We start from the raw sequence: 21,547 nt of genomic DNA, 5'->3' as shown, positions 1-21,547 counted from the left end.
ATTTTCTTAGAATCTTCTGGAAGAACAGCCCTGTCCTCATTGGCAGACTCGGGGAGGCGGGACGAGTCGTCTTCCATTTATCTAAACTGCATAGATTGACTGCCCGCCTCCTCCCGGCTCCTATGAACCCCCACCTTCAGCTCTCGCCCCCCCCCCCCTGCTCTTTGGTTGGATAGATGTGACATGAAGGGGAGCCTGTTGTCATGGAAACCTGCCCTGCTGCAATGACGACCCCCCCCACAAACACACACCTTGCGGTCCACCGGCTGATGGCGGCGTGTCGCCCTCTCTCCTCGTCCTACAGGTCGCCCCCCCCTGAGCTGGAACGCCTCCCCACGCGGCCGGCTTCATTTCCCCAGAGACTCCCCAAAGAAATAATAAGGAAACAAGGCGAACCAAACTAACGTTAATGTTTCTTTACAGGTTAACCAACGCATGTATGTTCAACACGTGTACATCTGCAATAAATAGCGGGTTTATTTGTACCCTTCTTTTTGTATACGCGGCGTATTTCGGTCAGCTAGGCTGCCGTGTTTTTTTTGCCTTTGTTTTTTGAACCCCACCCGGCCCCATGTTTCAAACTGTGATTGGATCGTTTTCTCTTCCTAGCTGATTGTTGTCTGTCTTGCATTTGTGTTTCAAGTTTTTCAGTCGCGTCGTCGTGGTCGTCGTCGTTTTCGTCGTCATGGTTTCCCGTCTCGATGCTGGCGGTCGGCGGTCTAGAAGCCCAGCGTGCCGCCGATGGTCGACGCCAGGACCACGCCCAGGATGACGCAGCAGATGATGATCATGATCTTCTTCTGCAGGGGGAGACACACACACACAGGTGGGCGGCGGCGCTTTGCGGTCACGGCGGCGTCCGGGCGGACGCACACGTTACCTTGCGGGCCTGACTCTGGTACTTCACGGCCTTCTTGGTGTCGGACACGGCTCGCTCCACGTAGTCCACAGAGTGCTCCACGTTGTACTCGATTCTGTCAATCATCTCCCCCTGAAACGCACACACACACACACACGTAACCGTTTCTGACTTGCTTTGTGCTTTTATGTTGGAGGCGACTCTCACGCCACCAGGACGCTGCGCAACGCGGGCAGCTGGAAAAAGGTCACGGAGAATAAGATGGACTTACTAGAACTTAAATAAAGAATGAATGTGTAAAAGGCCCGATGCTGGTTCATGTCTCGTTGGCTCATCAGCTCTGTTTTACTTTGACATTCATCTGACGCTTTCACGCCCCCACCTGGCTCTCCACCAACATGGCCATGTCCACGAACATGTCGTGCAGCTCACGGATGCTGTTCTCCAGCTTGATGATCTCGGTGTGCCGGGTCTCGATCTCGTTCAGGGCCTGCTTGGTCATCTGAGAGTCCATCTTGATCTGAGGGACAGGACGTCTTTTAGCCCAAGCGTTACTTCGCCCCAATGGTTTACCAACAATACAAAACACAAGAGCCAGAATAACGTTGTACAGCTCGTTTGACCAGTAAAAGAGAAATGTCTGTAGTTATTAGTTACTATGGTAACTATGGTAACGGTTCGGCTCATTTCCTGTAACCGTCATGGAAATAACAAGCTAACTCTGCTACAGCCACGTGAAGTCAAAGCTTCAAATTTACTCAACTTCCAAAAGCCCCTTAAATCTCTACCGTTATTCAGCAAACAGACACTGCAAACCCTTTGTTACTGATGCGCTGACACTGTGGCAGCAGGTGTTACGTTCTTGGTGAAGGAACAATACTCACCTGTTTGGGGGAACAGAAACTTGCCACCAGGGACTAACAACCCTGCTTTTGAGTTAAGGGCCGCCGGGTCTCAGAAGAGTTCAGACTCGTGTCATTATGATGCTGCATGTAACAATAGGATCGTTTGTTGCAGTACTGTTGTAGGGGGGACAGATTTAGGGGGTGCACCACTTACGCGGAGCCCCGGATAAGTGCACCAGGCAGAGTATTGTTGACTGCATACAAATAAAGAACAAGTAAGCAAAACTGCTTTAATCTTCCATTATGTGCAGTCGAGAGTGAGACTCTCTAGTTTTAATGACATCAAGCTCATAACAAAGACACTGAGCTGTGAATCTCCCTCCTCTAAAATCCTTTTTTCTTTTCAATCAACATCATGGCGATCTAGCCCTGTTCTCTATTGTCAAAGTTTATCAGGAAAGTGACTCTGAAAAACTGTGAAATAACGATTTTTTCGTTTGTCCGGTCAAAATCGATTTGTGTTTCCAAGTCCAATCATTTTATTTTGTACAGCCCCAAAGCACACATGTGCCTGTGAGGGCTTTACAGTCGGTGCACATGCGACATCCTCTGTCCCGACGGCTCGGTCCAGCGTTGGTGGCGATATTTGACCTCCAGGTCTGTCATCAGGTCCGAGTGGTGTGACGTGTTCTGTTTACTTACCTGCTTACAGTGTGACTTAACGCCGACTATAAACCGCGTGTCTGACCTCCACTGGTTGGGACGCCGTGACATCACAGGTGTGCGTGGTTTCAACCAGAGGAGCTCAGTCTCAAATGATTGGGTTTTCAGCTCGCCGTTAAGTCACGTGACCCAACAGCAACCATCAGGTCACGTGACTCGCTCAGCTTGGGACAGAGGCAGAGGTGCATGCATGTATTTGAGCTTTTAGTTTGAAAGAGTGAATGATAGTTAAGCAGTCAAAATAAAAGCCCTAATAGTGCATCCTCCTTTTGTTACATGCCATGTGACAACGGCCGTGTTCACTTGATGTCTCAGCGCACCTCGTGGCGATTCTGCAGCCCAGGTAACGGTAACCATAGCGGGAAGCAGAATGGCTCAGTTAAAGTGAGGCTCAGGTGCGGTGCTTACATCATCGGTGAAAATGGCCAGCTTGCCACTCTCCAACATGTCCTCTAGTTCTTCGTTGGTGGTGGTTCTCCCAGCTGCAAACGGAACACAGAGACAGAACATTTAGAGCAGGAACGGGCACGTGTCATGTCACATGGTGTGTTACATGTCACATAGTACGTCACATGGTGTGTTACATGTCACATAGTACGTCACATGTCACATGGTGTGTTACATGTCACATAGTACGTTACATGGTGTGTTACATGTCACATAGTACGTCACATGTCACATGGTGTGTTACATGTCACATAGTACGTCACATGGTGTGTTACATGTCACATAGTACGTCACATGTCACATGGTACATCACATGTCACATGGTGTGTTACATGTCACATAGTACGTCACATGTCACATGGTACATCACATGTCACATGGTGTGTTACATGTCACATAGTTCGTCACAAGTCACATGGTGTTTTACTAGTCACATAGTACGTTACATGGTGTGTTACATGTCACGTGGTGTGTTACATGTCACATAGTACGTCACATGTCACATGGTACATCACATGTCACATGGTGTGTTACATGTCACATAGTTTGTCACAAGTCACATGGTGTTTTACATGTCACATAGTACGTCACATGGTGTGTTACATGTCACGTGGTGTGTTACATATCACATAGTACGTCACATGGTACATCACACGTCACATAGTACGTCACATGTCACACGGTGTGTTACACGTCACATAGTACGTCACATGGTACATCACATGTCACATAGTACGTCACATGTCACACGGTGTGTGACATGTCACATAGTACGTCACATGTCACATGGTGTGTTACATGTCACATAGTATGTCACATAGTACGCCACATGTCACATGGTGTGTTACATGTCACATAGTGCGTTACATGTCACATGGTGTGTTACATGTCACATAGTATGTCACATAGTACGCCACATGTCACATGGTGTGTTACATGTCACATAGTACGTTACATGTCACATGGTGTGTTACATGTCACATAGTACGCCACATGTCACATGGTGTGTTACATGTCACATAGTACGCCACATGTCACATGGTGTGTTACATGTCACATAGTACGCCACATGTCACATGGTGTGTTACATGTCACATAGTACGTTACATGTCACATAGTACGTTGCATGTCACATGGTACATCACATGTCATTAAAACTGAATTACTTCCATCCGACTCTTCTTATTTCTGAGTAAAGGATGTTGCACACGCGGTGTGATCAGTGTGTTCCAGTACTCACTGATCTCCAGCTGTCTCTGGATACGGTCCTTGCAGCGGTCGCGGTACTTTGACTGCGTGGTGTTGTACTCAGTCATCACCTCAACAAACTTACGAGACAGTGTCGAGTGCTGCGAGACGTCAACAGAGAGGGAGATGAAACAGTTAAACAGATAACACAAAGTAATACAATATGTGTTTCTATATAGTATTATTACTATTATATATAGTACGAAGTGGCGGGACATAGAAATACTTTCCACAACTCGCTATATGATATAATATATGTTCAATCATCTTCAGGGGCGTCAAACTCCTTTCAGATGCTGCCCACTTTGATCGAACCAGACCATTAAAGTCGGAGGCGCTGACGAGCCGGGCAGGGTGGTGAACGCTTCAACCGACGCGGGGGGATATAAAAGAAGCACCAGCGGCCACACATGTGTGAGGACCGTTCTGTAATCCCACAATAGCAAAGTCATCCGGCGGGGGTCTCAAACTCCGGCGTCCAGTGCACCTGATTTGAGTTTTGAGACCCCGCCTTAGAGGGTTGTAAGGGGGTGGAGTCAGTCCCAGTTAGCATGGGAGGGGAGACAGGGTCCACTGGACTGGTCTCCAGTCACATAGAGACACACAACCATCACTCTCACATATGGGCTACAGAGCACCACACCACCAACACCACCCAACACCACCACGTCCCCAGAGCGTGTATGTGGACTGAGGGGAGTGGGGGGGTGGCAGAGGTGAAAGGGAGGGGCTTCATCATGTTGGTCTGTTGACAGAAAGCAGCGGCGTCATGTGACTCCACTAATCAGCTATGGTTCAGCTATGTGAGACAAACAGTCTCAAAGTGGCTAGGCTGCATCCTTGTAGCCTTCAGCAGTCTTCGTAGACCTGGTCTGGTCCTCCAACAACCGCGTAGGCAGGGACTTCCTGCTTGCGTCATCAGCTTTACCTGCGCTGCTCCCGTTGCCTAGCAACCTGCTGAGCTTAACAATAAAAGCCTTAAAACCAGAAAAACATATAAAGTAGAGATAAAGATAATCTTATTTCATTTAATTTAGGAATTTACGCTTCTCCTCCGGAGCGTGATATACTTCAGGCTGAGAGAAGAACATTTTCCAGTTATTTTAAATTCAAATTAAATCTGGTAATGTATAATACTTTACTAATTTATAATTACTTTCAGCTAAAAGTAATATTGAAATCTTAAGGCAGAGGAGATTCCATCAATGTAGTCACTAAAAAGAGGAACAGCAACAGCATAGGATACAAGCTATTTTAACTGTATTACAGAATATGTACAACACGACATCGGTTACCAACGTCACGTAACTTAACTGATTTCATAAACTAAGATGTGACGTTATATATTATATTATAAGACTTCTATTGGTAGATATTCCAGTGAATTCTATTACTTAAGGCTACATTTAAAAGTGAACTCTTCTGCGCTAGCGGATCACTGCCTCCGTCCTGAATAAATTAAATCCTCGTCGGCCCGCACTGCATGCTGGGATATGCTGGATCAGATGTGTCGTCCAAATCGGTCGGCTCCTCCTCCTGGAGGAATGTGTCCCTCGACCGGGTCCGGAGGAGCCGACTGATTGGGACAGGAGAGTCGCAGGACATATGCGTCCTTAAGGATGCAGCCTAGCAACTTTGAGACACAGACTGCAGTGTGTATGTGAGTATCCACGGTATTGGCACACCTGCTGAAAGGACAGAGACTCAAACAAGTGTCCTCTAGTGCAAAACTATAACGGCTGTCTAATAGATAAGGTTATTTTGAGAGACCCTGGACTCTACCGAACGCGACCATGTGCTTTGTATGTCTGTCCGGTAATAAATACGGCTCCTGTGGCAGTTTACACAACATGTACCTTCTGTTTTCTTTGAGAAACGTGTCAGCAGATTTGCATTGGAGCCTATGGGGCTGGAGACAGACATTGTCTCACTCTCAGGCTCCTCAGGCCAAAAGTAAATGTCTGTGGGATTCCACAGCCACATGACTACAAGCAGCACAAGCACGGAACCATTTTGTCCAACAATGAAGCCTGAAAAGTGTATATTGTGGCCGTGAGGGCAAAAGTGCAATATTTTTTTAACCAGATTCTGACACTGCTCTACACTCCAGATGCTGAAGCAGCGTTCCAACAATAATAAGACGTTGAATAGATTCGAAGAACAATACTTCAAGCATTCCAACAATTAAGTTCATTAAGATAAAATAAACAACTCTCCTACTGTGATTCATTCAGAAGACACCCGATGGACACCTGAGGGACGAGGTCTCACCTGTGTCTTACGGATCCTGAGGTCCGCTGATGATCTGTTGAGACCCTCCTCCTGCTCGATGCTCTGCTCGATTGCTGCAGGAAAAAAACACACACAGAACATTGTGTTGGTTCATCTTCATCAACATCCTCATCTTCATCAAGTCTGTGTTTTATTATGTTTTCATTCATTACTGAATTGTCTAGTTGGTAAACACTTGATAAGGGATCAAACTTATCTAAAGAGCCAATGAGACGCAGACAGGAAGAACAAATACTGCAGATGTTTACAAATACACAAGTGTGTGTGTTGGTGTTTCTGTGTGTTTGTGCGAGTGTGTGCTTGTGTGTGATTACAGTCTCAATGAATCACACCGTGTTTGAATCAGGTCAACTCAACCTGAGGGGAAGCTGCACATCGTCTAATAGAACATCTACTATTTGTACAATTGTACCATAATAATATCACCATAAATGCTCTAATAGAAGACCCATCATATTAAATAATATAACAAGAAATCCTCTAATTACTGTGTGACGGTCCTGCGTGGTGCATTCAGGTGTCCTTGTACCTTTGAGGTGTCACATGACTGAGTTACAAACCTTTTAATTTTGAGCGGACTTTATTGGCGGTCTTCTTGATGTCGGCTGTGAGGTCCTCCAGCTCCTGCTTGGTCTCTGATGAGAAAGAGGACATCACTTCCTTTAATACAGACAAGTATTGTTGTTCTTCATGATGTCTTCTCAACATTGACCACATGTCTCCAACATTAGAGACAAGCTATGGAGACGATAGATCATCACCCATTTAAGGTGAGATGTAAAGCGGCAGAGAGGTGTGTGTGTGTGTGTGTGTGTGTGTGTGTGTGTGTGTGTGTGTGTGTGTGTGTGTGTGTGTGTGTGAGTGTGTGTGTGTGTGTGTGTGTGTGTGTGTGTGTGTGTGTGTGTGTGTGAGTGTGTGTGTGAGTGTGTGTGTGTGTGTGTGTGTGTGTGTGTGTGAGTGTGTGTGTGTGTGTGTGTGTGTGTGTGTGAGTGTGTGTGTGTGAGTGTGAGTGTGTGTGTGTGTGTGTGAGTGTGAGTGTGTGTGTGTGTGTGTGTGTGTGTGTGTGTGAGTGTGTGAGTGTGTGTGAGTGTGTGAGTGTGTGTGTGTGTGTGTGTGTGAGTGTGTGTGTGAGTGTGAGTGTGTGTGTGTGTGTGAGTGTGAGTGTGTGTGTGAGTGTGTGTGTGTGTGTGTGTGTGTGTGTGTGTGTGTGAGTGTGTGTGTGTGTGAGTGTGTGTGTGTGATAACTGCAGCAGTGCTGTCAGATTTACGAGCTCTGCAGGGTTGTTCAGCCTCGTCTCCTCTGACTCACCCTCTGTTCTACGAGCTAAAGCTGCTAAAAACTCCTTTAATGTTTTTAGAATTGATCAATCGGTTTCTTTGAAATAGACTCAGATTAACTGAGTGAAATGAAGTGAAGTGGAGGAAGTGGCGCCACGTAAGAGCTGGAACGGAGCTTTGCTGCTTCCTTGTGTAACGGCATGTATGATTCCACCTTCCATCTCTACGGATGATGACAGGGTGTCACGTGGGCCCCCGGCGGGCCCCTGGTGGCCCCTGGTGGCCCCCGGCGGGTACATGGGTGTGGCGCCCTGTGTCTAACGGTGTCCAACCAGTAAACTGGCCCCTAGCAAGAGTCCTAGCCGATTGCTAATTTAGTTAGCTCGTGTTGTTAGAAAGCTAGAATGTTTGATGCCACGAGGTCTGAAGACACTATTTCCTTCATGGAGCCAAACGTGACTCGTGTCCTGCTGGTGACGACACGACGCAGGAGAGAAAGAGGACAACTTACTAAACTCCTGCAGCAGAGGAACCACTGACCACCCTATGACCAAGGATACTAGCTGTTACATCCTGCAGGTTCTTTACGTACCATAAAACTCTCAGATGGATCAACAACAAAGATACTGTGATATTATAAATAATAGAAGACGCAGATTTCTTTGTTGTGATTTTATATGTAGGTTTGTTGACCAACGGACGTCTTGTGGCCATGACAACATGAAAACAGTGTTGGCTGGTGAAAACATGCTTCCTGTGTTTTTTTAATATTTACACAAACAAATAAAAAGAAGAGGAAGACGATGATAAATAAGAAGAAAAAGAAGATTCTGACATGATGTGATATGATGAAGACCCACCTTCTCATCTTCTCAAGAGGAACCAGACTTCATGCAGACAAATAACTTCAAGATAAGAAACCTCAGCATGCAAAAAAAACACAAAAGAGACCAGGGGCGAGGGAGGAAGGAAAGAGGAGAGGAAAGAGGAAAGGAGGGAGGAGGTAAATGTAACCTTCATAGTTGTTCATGCAACATGCAGAGAGACGACATCACAACAAACCGAACTTTGTTCTTATGACTAAAAATGAAAAGTGAGTTTGTGTGTGAATGGAAGTGGTTGTCGTCCTGTGACTTACTCTCGTCCGGGTTCGGGGCGGCCAGGATGGCGCTGTGCTGCTTCTTGACCTGCTCCACATCCTCCGACAGCTTCTCTATGCAGCCTCTGATCTCCTCCACCTGAACACACACACACACATCTTTACCTCCGCAGGACGTCTGTCGCTCTGCAGAACGGATCAAACTGTGACCTCAGAGACATCAGAGACCTGCTTCCAACAAGCTTCACAATAAAAGCACTTAGACAGTTTCTTTTCCTCTCTCCCAATAACCAATGTGTTATTACTCATTTTGCGTCTAAATTCCTCCTTCTCACCATTTCTGGAGTGGAAGTCTTCTTAATTTCTTCTTTTTTCCATTTCAACACATTTCATATGACATTATGCGGTTTAAATGTGGCGACTTGTTCAGACCAAATGAACATTGAAGCCGATCGTTGTGATTCTTGTTTCTCGTGTATCACCTGTTCAAAGAATTCATCCATGAAGTGGTCCCGGTCCACCTGCACCACCTCCTCATCGTCATCGCTGTCCTTAGCCTGCAGACACACAGGAGACGCAGCACGAGGTCATCGTGAGTCATCGCTGACCATGAGGTCATCAGTCACATCATCAGTCCTTGTTTCAGGTTGAAAACATAGAACATAGAGTATGAAAAATACAACTGGGTACAAACACTGGGTTAAGACTCAATATCATCACATCATCATGAACTACAGCAATCTTTAAGACGTCCTATTATTTTAATAAGTATTAACAATATAATAATGTTCTAATTGATCATAAATTGTGATTATAGTTGTTATAGTAGTTATTAATGCTCTAGTTATAATCACATTAACATTAAATGTACAACTGACATTGAGGCAGTTTAACGTTCGTTAGCATTGATTGGTTGGTTGCTTAGCAACCTGTTGAGGCTCAGGGGCTCATTGTGATGCTGCAGGTTCCGATGTGGATCCATCAGGTCTAAGGTCTATAAAGTGTTAGTAAAGGTCTGCAGCTGAGCATCATGGGAGAACATTGGACGCTCCGTCACAAAGAGCCAATCACGGGACGGCAGCTCAATCACAGACGAGTGCAAAGGTCTCCGAAGCAGAGGATCATGGGAAATCTGTCCACGGTAAGGCCATGATTAAAGTCTCAGTGTCTCCAGATGTCGGTTTATCGCCTGCCTTTGAAAAAAGATCATATGACTGATGACAATGCTGATTAGAGATCATTACTAATGGACACATTTAAGTCCATTCAAAAGACACTCAGCTGTCAATCAGTGCGGTTCATCAAGTAATGACTGACATGTGAAGAATGCTCGTGGCGACGACTCGCTCCTACTTCTTTATAGCGATTCGATTTGCGCTCGCGGAATCTAAGTGTGGGCGCCGTGGTCCAGGTCATCTCTCCTCCTGTCTCCTCCTGTCTCCTCCCCTCTCTCCTCCTGTCTCCTCCCCCTCATCTCTCCTCCTGTCTCCTCCCCTCTCTCCTCCTGTCTCCTCCCCCTCATCTCTCCTCCTGTCTCCTCCCCCTCTCTCCTCATCTCTCCTCCCCCTCATCTCTCCTCCTGTCTCCTCCCCCTCTCTCCTCCTGTCTCCTCCCCCTCTCTCCTCCTGTCTCCTCCCCCTCTCTCCTCATGTCTCCTCCTGTCTACTCCTGTCTCCTCCCCTCTCTCCTCATGTCTCCTCCCCCTCTCTCGCCCTCTCTCCTCATGTCTCCTCCCCCTCTCTCCTCATGTCTCCTCATGTCTCCTCCTGTCTACTCCTGTCTCCTCCCCCTGTCTCCTCCCCTCTCTCCTCATGCCCCCCCGTCAGGATGTTGACGTCAGTGTGTGTGTGTGTGTTTTACATGCACGGATACAAGCTGTGTTTATGTGTGTTTATCTGTGTGTGTGTGTGTGTGTTTCCTGCTCAGGTAGCGCACACACACACACACACATTTCTTTACTTTCTCTGGTCTATAAATAAACAGAATGTCGTTGACGCCAGAAGGAAGAACTGGGGAAATAAAGAAAGGGAGGAGGGGGGAGAGAGGAGGGGGGAGGGGGGAGGGGGGAGGCTTTCATCAGTTATGTTAACAGCCGGAGGTGAAGGGGGGGGGGGGCAGTGCGTTACTGAGCATGCTCAGTAGAGGACTTCTACAATGAACTAATCACACAACTTTCACTATTTACTGTTAGACTGGATCTGGACGATGGACCGATCGTTTCAGGCTGAAAATGACTTGAATATTTTATTCCTTATCCATAAAATATGTATCATCTACAGTGTTTTATAAGACAGCTTTGTATCCAAGCTTTATATTTAAATCATATTATGAGATATTAGATCAAACGTTAACATTTAGCACATCTGTGAAAGATTATTATCTAAAGATAAAAATCTAGAGAATTTTAGAATCTTGATTTGCAAATTGTACTTTACACAACAATTTAGATCTTAATTTAAGAAATTATGCATTTGTGTTATTTTAGACTTTAAAAAAACTTCTACAATATGAAATATAATATTCGAGAGGGAAACATCCAGAAAATGAACAAGGGAGGAAACAAAAACAGAAACCGTCAACATCACATTTAGTTCCAGTCACTCTACATAAACTCTGGATGAGTTTCTGAAGCAGCGGGTTCTGTTGTGACGTCACAGCGGGGAACTCAGTAGGTTTATTTCATTGTCTAAATGAGCTTTTTCTGCATCGATTCATACATTTCAGGTCTGATTAATTCCACCTAATTACTGACGGAATGACTTCCTGTCACACACATGCTGAGTTCAGCTGCTTCCTTTCAATAAGAGTCTGTGGGACTATGAGGAAGCTCCTCCTCCTCCAAACATGTCTTTAGCTAAGGGGACAGGCTGCAACCTGATTGGTTGACCAATAGCTGAGTGGGTGGAGCTTAACAAAATGCACACTTTAAATAAAAACTGAATGTTAGTGATGTCGTTTATGGGAAGACCCTAAATGTCCTGAACAAACCGGGACAAAAGAGAAGAAAGGAGGAAGCAATCTCCCAGGATGCATTTCACCCAAAGACATTCAAACTGCTGAGGCTCTGTGACATCATCAGGACGTCACAGCCTCGTCATCAGACCCTGAGAGACAACCTACATGTATATAGACTATAGAACACCAGCAGAAACATTATCAACATTAGTGAGCAGCACAAAACACAGCGGATGTAAAAATGACCTCATGTTCTAAAGCTGTAATGGAGGCTTTGCCCTTGCTGAGGGACACACACACACACACACACACACACACACATATACACACGCGCACACACACACACACACACACACATATACACACACACACACACACACATATACACACACACATATATATACACACAAACACATACACACACACACATATACACACACACACACCCACACATATATATACACACACACATATACACACACACACACACACACACACACACACAATGACAATAATAACCCTGTACTGCTGTGATGTTGCTCCTCTTCCTCTTCTCCTTTTACAAATTATTATTATTGTCTCTTTTGGAAGGTTATTCTTTTGTTTCAGTTTTAGTTTATTTAACTTAATTTAATTTAATAATTTAATATTTCTCTTATTATATTGTATATAATGTGTATCTTTTTATTCTATTTTTTCCCTGTACATGCTGCTGTGATACTAAACTTTCCCTCTTGAGGGATCAATAAAGTATCTATCAATCAATCAATCAATCAAACACACACACACATACACAAACACACACACACACACACACAGACACACAACGATGAACTAGCTATCGTTAGCATCAAGCCTGTAGCCAGAAACGTGTTTCTTGTCAACAGCAGTTTTGATGTATATGTACATGTATATGTACATCAAAAGAGTTCATAATGCTAGTATTTAGAATTTAGAAAATGTAATAACAAAAGAAGGTAAAAAGTACCTCTTTTGAAATGGCTTGAATATGATTTTTGCCACAAAGATATGCAAGAAAAAAACAAATAAAGAATTGTCGACAAAACAAACATTTTAAAATGTAAAAGTACATTATATTTAACAAGTGTCAGACTTTTAATTTGAAAGGGTTGGACAATGGATAGTGCCAAACCTCAGCAGCTCAATTTAACTTTGGTTTGAAAGGGTCGGACAACAGGAAGTTTCAGACTTTTAGCTCGGTTTAACTTTACTTTGAAAGTATAACACAGAAGAAAGTGTCCTTCCGCTGCCGTCAAGGTGCCCTTGAGCAAGTCACCAGTGAGGGACACGAGACGTCAGCAGCAGGCCGTCTGTCTGCAGCAGGTGTGTGTGTATGTGTGTGTTCTGGGTAAACAAAGTCAGACAAACACTAAACCAAACAAACCCACCCACCTGGTGCCTCCAGGAAGACAAAATAAACAGATTGGACACTCTGTGCTCTTCTGTGATTGGTCCATGTGTTTGAATGGCAATATGGCTAATTAATACATTTAGATCATGTGAGCTTTAGAATGAAACGGCTCTTTATTTTAATCTGACTGTATTCTATTTAACCTTGTGATTAAAAGGAGACACTCTCCCCCTTGTCTAATCTGATGAGAATTATGGCGCGTTTCCGCCGAGCGGTACGGTACGGGTCGGGTCGGTACGGGTCGGCTCGGTACGGGTTGGGTCTGTTAACCATGATTTGGCGAGCGTTTCCACCGCCAACAGTACCCTTACTTGATAGGCGTGGTGTATTCCAAGTAGTGATAACGTCACTTGAGAGGCGTGGTGTGTGACGGAAAGTAGATTGACGTCATTCGATTGCGCGAAAACTGAAACTAACCGCAAACAACAATGGAGGACACACAGCCAATCCTGTTCTTGCCTCTCGATATGTGGCTGTTTGTCACAACAATCTTTGTTTGAGCAAAGGCTACATGCTGCAGGTGTGTTACGTGTGTTGTCTTTCCCCTTGTGGCACGCGCAAATGACGACACTCTTTCAACCAATCAACGTTCTTCAGTGAGTCTAGCTCCGCCCTTTAGTACCAAACAACTGTGCCAGGTGCCCCAACGGAAGGGTACCCAAAGAGTGGTACGGTACGGTTCGGATTTTTGGTACCATTCTCAACTTTTGGCAGTGGAGACACAAATAAAAGGGTACCGACCCGACCCGTACCGTACCGCTCGGTGGAACCGCGCCACTACTGAGTTGTAATTGGCTAGTACTAGTAAACTGTGATTGGCTAGTACTTATGAGGTGAGATTGGCTAGTACTAGTAAACTGTGATTGGCTAGTACTAATGAGGTGGCATTGGCTAGTTCTAGAAAGCTGTGATTGGCTAGTACTAATGAGGTGGCATTGGCTAGTTCTAGAAAGCTGTGATTGGCTAGTACTAATGAGGTGGGATTGGCCAGTTCTAGAAAGCTGTGATTGGCTAGTACTAATGAGGTGGGATTGGCCAGTTCTAGAAAGCTGTGATTGGCTAGTACTAATGAGGTGGGATTGGCCAGTACTAGTGAGCTGTGATTGGCTAGTACTAATGAGCTGGGATTGGCCAGTACTAGTAAGCTGTGATTGGCTAGTACTAATGATGTGGGATTGGCCAGTACTAGTGAGCTGTGATTGGCTAGTACTAATGAGGTGGGATTGGCCAGTACTAGTGAGCTGTGATTGGCTAGTACTAATGAGCTGGGATTGGCCAGTACTAGTAAGCTGTGATTGGCTAGTAATAATGATGTGGGATTGGCTAGTATTAACAAGGTGTGATTGGCTAGTACCAGTGAGCTGGGATTGCCTCTTGGATAATACTGCATGGTGGATTCAGCAAGCATGGTTAGTAGCTAGAAAATTTTCACGCGTACGGAAACACCCAAGCAAAGCACTCACAGCCTGTTAGCGTGATACCTGGGATCAATAAGTCCTGATTCACACAAAGCCAACGGCTTCTTCCACAGCCTGTAGCCCAAACTATTATTGATGAACAACAACGCTTAGGTGGAAACCTGGGCCCCGTTCGTCATACGTGGCTAACTCAGTTAGCCGGATAATTTTCAGGATAAGATGATAAGAAGAGGTAACACAGAGGGAGCGCTTGGAACCGCAAGGTTGGTGGTTCGAGTCCCGGCTGCCCCATGTGCCATATCGAAGTGTCCCTGAGCAGGACGCCTAACCCCTACTTGCTGCCTGGGCAAAAATGTAAAAAAGCCATGTGTTATAAATTATAAATGTAAGTCGCTTTGGATAAAAGCGTCAGCTAAATGACCTGTAATGTGATGTAACGTAGTTCAGGCTTTTCGATTCCCCGAAGCAGGTTTGTCTAAATCACCAGAGCAACACTCCACAAAAAGGGCAGCTCACTTCCTCATTGATGAAGGAGCGACATCAGTTAGATTAACATTTTATAGGGAGAAACTTCTCAGAGATCAAAGACCCGTTTAGCCGCCATGACGTCCTGTACGAGCGCTACAGATGCTGAGCACAAGGAGTCATTTATTTACAAGAAGATTTCCCCGTTACGTGATGAACACCACACGCTGCAGCCGAGCGTCCACTGTGTCTCTCATACTGTCTCACACACTGTCTCATGTCTCACACACTGTCCTGTCTGTACGGTGTTGCGATGCAGAGAACATCTGGAAAGCAGCTGCATGTCGTGCTCTTTGTAAAGTTCTGTTGGTTTATTTGTCGCTTAATAAACTTCTGGATGTTCCACATTTCACTGCTTCAATTGATCAAATGTCTGAATATGAACGATGGATCTATAATGATTCTCACACACACAATAAACTAGTTCTATGTGGTCATCTACATACGCTGATACATAGATCCTGTTCATTCGTATCAATCTGATTCTTTGGGCTTGTTTTCATCTACATACTCTGAAGGAGTTGAGATGATTATTCTCATTGGATGATGATCATCATGAAGCCTCCTGCCAGCAGACGCATTATAGAGATATAATGTGATTGATTAGAGAGACGAGGCCCTTAAATGAGCCGTCACATTTTACCAACACGCATAATGTTAACTTGTGCGATACTTTGTGGGGCTTGTAGCCTCCAGGGGGCGCTGTCTGTTTTTGTCATAATTCTATGATTCATTTCATGTTATTTTCTATCGCACAATATCGCAAATTAGCCTCATGTGTCTTTACAGTCTGTACACATGTGACGTCCTCTGTCCAGAAACACTCACATCGACAGGAAAAACTCCCCAAACAATGAAAAGGTATTTGATGGGGAGAATAAAGGGAAGACACCTTTAGAGACACAGGACGGTCCTCCCTGGGACGTCAGCGGAGAAAAAAGACGCTCTACCTTTAAGTTTATTTGCCGTTACACTGTTAAAAATCCTGGTTTCGGTGATCGACTCTTCCACCTTCTGACGCAAGACGATTATCCTGAGGATTGACATCTGGTTCAAACTAACGAGACGTTTTGAGCGCCGATCCGCCTTCGAGGAACTGAGATAGTCTGATGTCAATCATCTCGGTAAGGAACGTACGAGGAACAGGGCCCAGGGGTCCGTTTCAAGAAGCAGGTTTAGTGGAAACTCAAGAGTTTGTTCACCCTGAGATGAAGGAAACTCACGCTTGTTTCACAAAGGGAGGTAACCAAAGCTCAGGCTCAGTCACCATGGTAACCAAAGCTCAGGCTCAGTCACCATGGTAACTAAAGCTCAGGCTCAGTCACCATGGTAACTAAAGCTCAGGATCAGTCACCATGGTAACTAAAGCTCAGGCTCAGTCACCATGGTAACTGAGCCTGTGAACATCACCTGGTCGGGAGCAGGTTTTCTTTCTCCTTCCACAGGCTCCTCCCTCTGACAGCAGCCCAGCCAATCACACAGCGGCTTTCATTTCCTCATTCATTCAGTTATCAGGCATATTTCAGTGCAGTTTCCACATATGAATATTTAAAGTCTGTCATTTCTGACACAAGGGGTTCACCTTAAATTAGTCCCCTAATGGAGGAGAGAAGAAAACAATAAGAGGAAAGGAGAAGAATAAGAAAGGAGCAGCTAGAAGAGGAAGAGGAGGAGGCAAAGAAGAGGACAAGGAAAAAGACGAAGACAATAAGGATGAGAAGAAGAAGAGGAGCAGGAGGAAGAGGGGAGGCAGAAGACGAGTTGCGTCACTGTGACGTTGCATAAACACATGATTTTTACTAGCTTCGGCATGTTAGCAGCAGCGCTACGTGAGCCGGATTCACTCATGATCCAACATGGCCATGGTCTTTGGAGGACTTTAAAACTGAGAAAATAAAAGCTCTCATGAGTATGATATTGATAATCAGCACCACAGAAGAAGACGAAGAAGAAGAAGAAGAAGAGGTGATTGAGAGCTCCAGTTAAACCGTGTGAAAATTATGCAAATATGACAAAAATCATCATCCTCTTCCTTAGCTCCATCCTTTTCCTCCTCTCCTTTATCGCTATCATCATCCTCTCCATCTTTTCCATCATTCTCATTGTCGTCATTCTTATCCTCACCTCAGGATAGGCATCAGGTGACCTGATTGAGAGGACACAAGGACAAAGAAAAGGAAGCATGCAAGAAGCAAGAGAGGATGCTGAAGGGAGGGTGGAGAACGTTAGGAGGATAGACGGAAGAAGGATGTGGGACTGAGGATGGAAGATGTTCGTATGAAGGGTGGAGATATAAAGGATGGGGATATAAAGGATGGACATCCAAATGATGGAGGGAAAGTGATAAGGAGGAATAAGGGATTGATAAAGGATGGAGATATTAAGGATGTAGGAAAAGAGGATGAAGGAATCAAGGTTGGGAATCTAAAGGATGGAGATATAAATGATGGATGAATAAATCAAACGTAAAGATATAAAGGATAGAAAAGGGGATGGAGGAACAAAGGATAGGGATATAAAGCACGGAGATATAAATAATTGAGGTATAAAGGATGGAGGGAAAATTAATGGAGGAGTAAAGGATGGAGATGTACAGGGTGGATATATAGAGAATAAGGATGGAGGAAAAAATGCTGGATGAATAAAGAATGGACTAAAAATATATACATAGATATAATAGATGGAGCTATAAAGGACGGATATATAAGGATCGAGTAATAAAGTGTGGAAGAATGAATGACAGAGATACAAAGGGTGGAGATATAGAGGATGAGATGAAGAAATAAACAATGGATGAATAAAGGACAGAGATGTAGAGGATGGAGCAATAAGGGGTGGATGAATGAATGACGGATATTTAAAGGATGGAGATATAGAGGTGGAGAGATAGAGGATGGAGATATAAGGATGGAGAGATAGAGGTGGAGAGATAGAGGGAGTTATAAAGGATGGAGATAGAGATATAGAGGATGGAGATATAAAAGATGGATATAGAGATATAGAAGATGGAGATACAAAGGATGGAGATAGAGATATAGAAGATAGAGATATAGAGGATGGAGATATAAATGATAGAGATATAGAGGATAGAGATATCAAATATGGCAATAGAGATATAGAGGATGGAGATATAAATGATGGAGATAGAGATATAGAGGATAGAGATATAGAGGATAGAGATATCAAATATGGCAATAGAGATATAGAGGATGGAGATATAAAGGATGGAGATAGATATATAGAGGATAGAGATATAAAGTATGGAGATAGATATATAGAGGATAGAGATATAAACTATGGAGATAGAGATATAGAGGATGGAGATATAGAGGATAGATATAAAGGATGGAGAAAGAGATATAGAGGGTAGAGATATAAGGATGAGATAGAGATATAGAGGATGGAGAGATAAAGGATGGGGATAGAGATATAGAGGATGGAGATAGAGATATAGAGGATCGAGATATAAAGGATGGAGATAGATATATAGAGGATAGAGATATAAACTATGGAGATAGAGATATAGAGGATGGAGATATAGAGGATAGATATAAAGGATGGAGAAAGAGATATAGAGGATAGAGATATAAAGGATGGGGGATAGAGATATAGAGGATGGAGAGAGAGATATAGAGGATCGAGATATAAAGGATCGAGATATAGAGGATGGAAATATAAGGGTGGAGCTATAGAGGTGGAGAGATAGAGGATGGAGATATAAAGGATGGATACAGAGATATAGATGATGGAGATATAGAGGTGGAGAGATAGAGGATGGAGATATAAAGGATGGATACAGAGATATAGATGATGGAGATATAGAGGTGGAGAGATAGAGGATGGAGATATAAAGGATGGATACAGAGATATAGAGGTGGAGAGATAGAGGATGGAAATATAAAGGATGGATAGATATATATAGGATTGAGATATAAAGGATGAGATAGATATATAGAGGATGGAGATATAAAGGATGGAGATATAGAGGATGGAGATATAGAGGTGGAGAGACAGAGGATGGAGATAGAGATATAGAGGATGGAGATGGAGAAATAAACAGTGGAGGAATAAAGGACGGAGAAGGGTGGAGGTATAGAGGATATCTTAACACATAAACAGTAAGCTCTGAGATGATGTATTCATTGAACATGTTCTATTGATCACCTTATATTGATTATTGTGTCTATTGATCAGGTTCTAGATGGGGGAAATATCCAATAGATCAATCAAATATTAGACTGAGATTTCAATAAATAGTTGTATTGAGAGATCTATACATTAAGAAATCGGAATATTGATGGATAATTTTAATATATATATATATTGATTTGGAGGATTGACTGTGGTGTTGGCGGTGGGAGGCGCTTGGAGCTGCTGCAGAGTTTGAGCAGCTGATGTGACCCCCCCCCCCTCAAGAATCCCACCACAATCCGCCCAAACCGCGGGCATCAGCTGTTCGCTCACCAAGCACCGCGCCTCGCGCTCCTCCATGCAGACCCTCAGTCATAAAATGGGTGAGGCTTCGCCCCCCCCCCCAACCCCCCCACCACACACATCACTATCACGCGTAGAGAAGCAAGAGGAGGAAACACGCGGTGGAGCAGATAGAACTGCACCTTGATTCATCCAGCCGAGTATCGATCCTGCTCCACCTGATCTGGAGTGATTGTGCTCCACATTCACGCGCCGCTCCGTCAGGGAGGAGGAGGCGCGCGGGCTGCAGGATGCGGCCTCCGACTCACAACCACACACACATACAATTCACTGGTCCTCCCCCTCCTCCTCCTCCTCCTCCATCTCCATCATCAGGTCATCCAGCACGCATGCATGGACACGCGCGGCTCCATCAGGAGCGGTTTTATTTTATTTATTTCCATCGTGCATGCAGCGCTGCACGCGGAGGGTCTCTGCGGTCTAACCGGGTCCGGTACCGGAAGAAAACCGTGACCTCCAGCCGGTGCGAACCCAGCGTCCCCGCACACCGAAGACCCGATCCCGCTCTGCATTCACAGCGTGAGGCGGCGAGGCCCGCAGGGGAGGGGGGGTGGGGGGGGGTGGCATGGAGGCCGACCGCACGGACAGAAAGAGCAAAATGGAGCTTACGCTTCGCAGTTCCGCCGTACGGTCCTTCATGGTGTCCTCGCGCCGAGCTGGCTGCTAGAAGAAAAATATAAAACCGGAGGATGGTCCGTGGTCCGGGAGTACGGGGGGAGGGGGGGGGGGGTTACCGACACCGCGTCGTTCGTCGCTGCTTCTGCGATCTGAGATCCTGAAAAAGATCTCCGCTAGTATCGTTCCGCTCGTCCTCCTCTTCTTCAGGAGATGTGACGCCTTCTGCCGCTGCTGCTCAGGGGTTTGTTATCCGCGCGTTCGATCCCTCCTCCGCTGTGTGTACATATATACGTGTGTGTATGAGTGTATATATATATATACATATACATATACACATATATATAAATATATATATATATGTGTGTGTGTGTGTGCCGCTCCGCCGCTGTGGCTCAGGCTCGGCGGCTCCTCTTCCTCCTCGATGCGGTCGCAGTGTGGCCCCGCAGCGCGCAGAGCTACCGGCAGCAGAACCGACCGAGAGAGAGAGGGGGGAGGGCGGGAGAGGGAGAGGGGGGGGGGGGGGGTGGTACTGATGCTGCAGAAAAAGAGAGAGGCGGCGATGCGGAGGGAATGCGGTGCCAGTGCGCAGGCGTCAACTCATTCCACCCTCCATCTTTACCGTCTGCTGCCTACACCCCCCCCCCCCCCCGCCCCCCACGCACCGCCCGCCCGCTCCGTCCTCGCTCTGCAGCGGCAGGGAGGTGCGTTTAGTTTCAGGTGAATGAGAATCTGCAAGGAGGGGGGCTGGGGGGGAGTCAATCTGTTCATGTCGTTATACGGTGTGTGCGTGTGTGTGTGTGTGTGTGTGTGTGTGTGTGTGTGTGTGTGTGTGTGCGCGTGTGAGGGGGGTGGAGGCAATGCAAACATATCCAATAGCAAAACACAATACTGAACAACAATCTGCAACTTGCATGTTTAGGGAACTGAACAAAACCCAATTTAACACGTTACCTATGAGGAGGAAGAGCAAACCACACCCTGGCGGACGGAGCAAATAGGCCTCATAAAGCCCCACTCAAAGTCCAGGCGGTGTTGGATGAGTGGCCTCAGGGGTTTGACAGTTTCTGCCTTCTTCTGGACCAGCTTTCCGGTCCTTCTACACACCACCTTCGACAGAAAGATGCAGATATTAAATGTTGTCACTCCAGAGAGAAACGTTAGCTGAAGTTAGCTTGAAGCGCCATGCATGCTAACCCTAACCCTTAACAACAAGTCACGTTATCACATTGCATTACATCACATGTCATTTATCTGACGCTTTTATCCAAAGCGACTTACAATAAGTACATTTCCTGTAGAAGTCGGTGAAATTCA

General features: G+C 45.3%; 1 protein-coding gene across 1 annotated transcript; it reads right to left on the bottom strand.

The window, feature by feature from the left end:
* Positions 1-643: 643 nt before the first annotated feature.
* On the bottom strand, positions 644-20,745 carry stx1b (syntaxin 1B). The gene is made up of 10 exons (XM_040191394.2): positions 20,225-20,745; positions 9,274-9,348; positions 8,831-8,930; positions 6,975-7,049; positions 6,394-6,467; positions 4,115-4,223; positions 2,836-2,909; positions 1,242-1,379; positions 881-991; positions 644-800 (listed from the first exon to the last, which is right to left on the bottom strand). The coding sequence occupies exons 1-10, from the start codon at positions 20,252-20,254 to the stop codon at positions 720-722; spliced, it is 867 nt and encodes a 288-aa protein (XP_040047328.1). The 5' UTR covers positions 20,255-20,745; the 3' UTR covers positions 644-719.
* Positions 20,746-21,547: the final 802 nt, after the last annotated feature.

The sequence above is a fragment of the Gasterosteus aculeatus genome, chromosome 11 (genome assembly GCF_964276395.1).
Source record: "Gasterosteus aculeatus chromosome 11, fGasAcu3.hap1.1, whole genome shotgun sequence".
Lineage (NCBI taxonomy): Eukaryota > Metazoa > Chordata > Actinopteri > Perciformes > Gasterosteidae > Gasterosteus > Gasterosteus aculeatus.
This window is presented reverse-complemented; position numbering and strand designations above follow the sequence as displayed.

Excerpts from the sequence above, each read along its gene's own strand:
- stx1b (XM_040191394.2), bottom strand. The coding sequence starts at position 20,254 with ATGAAGGACCGTACGGCGGAACTGCGAAGC. Across the intron at positions 7,050-8,830 it reads CGCCCCGAACCCGGACGAGA|AGACCAAGCAGGAGCTGGAG; the intron begins GTAAGTCACAGG and ends CTTTCTCATCAG. Across the intron at positions 1,380-2,835 it reads TGGCCATTTTCACCGATGAT|ATCAAGATGGACTCTCAGAT; the intron begins GTAAGCACCGCA and ends CCTGTCCCTCAG.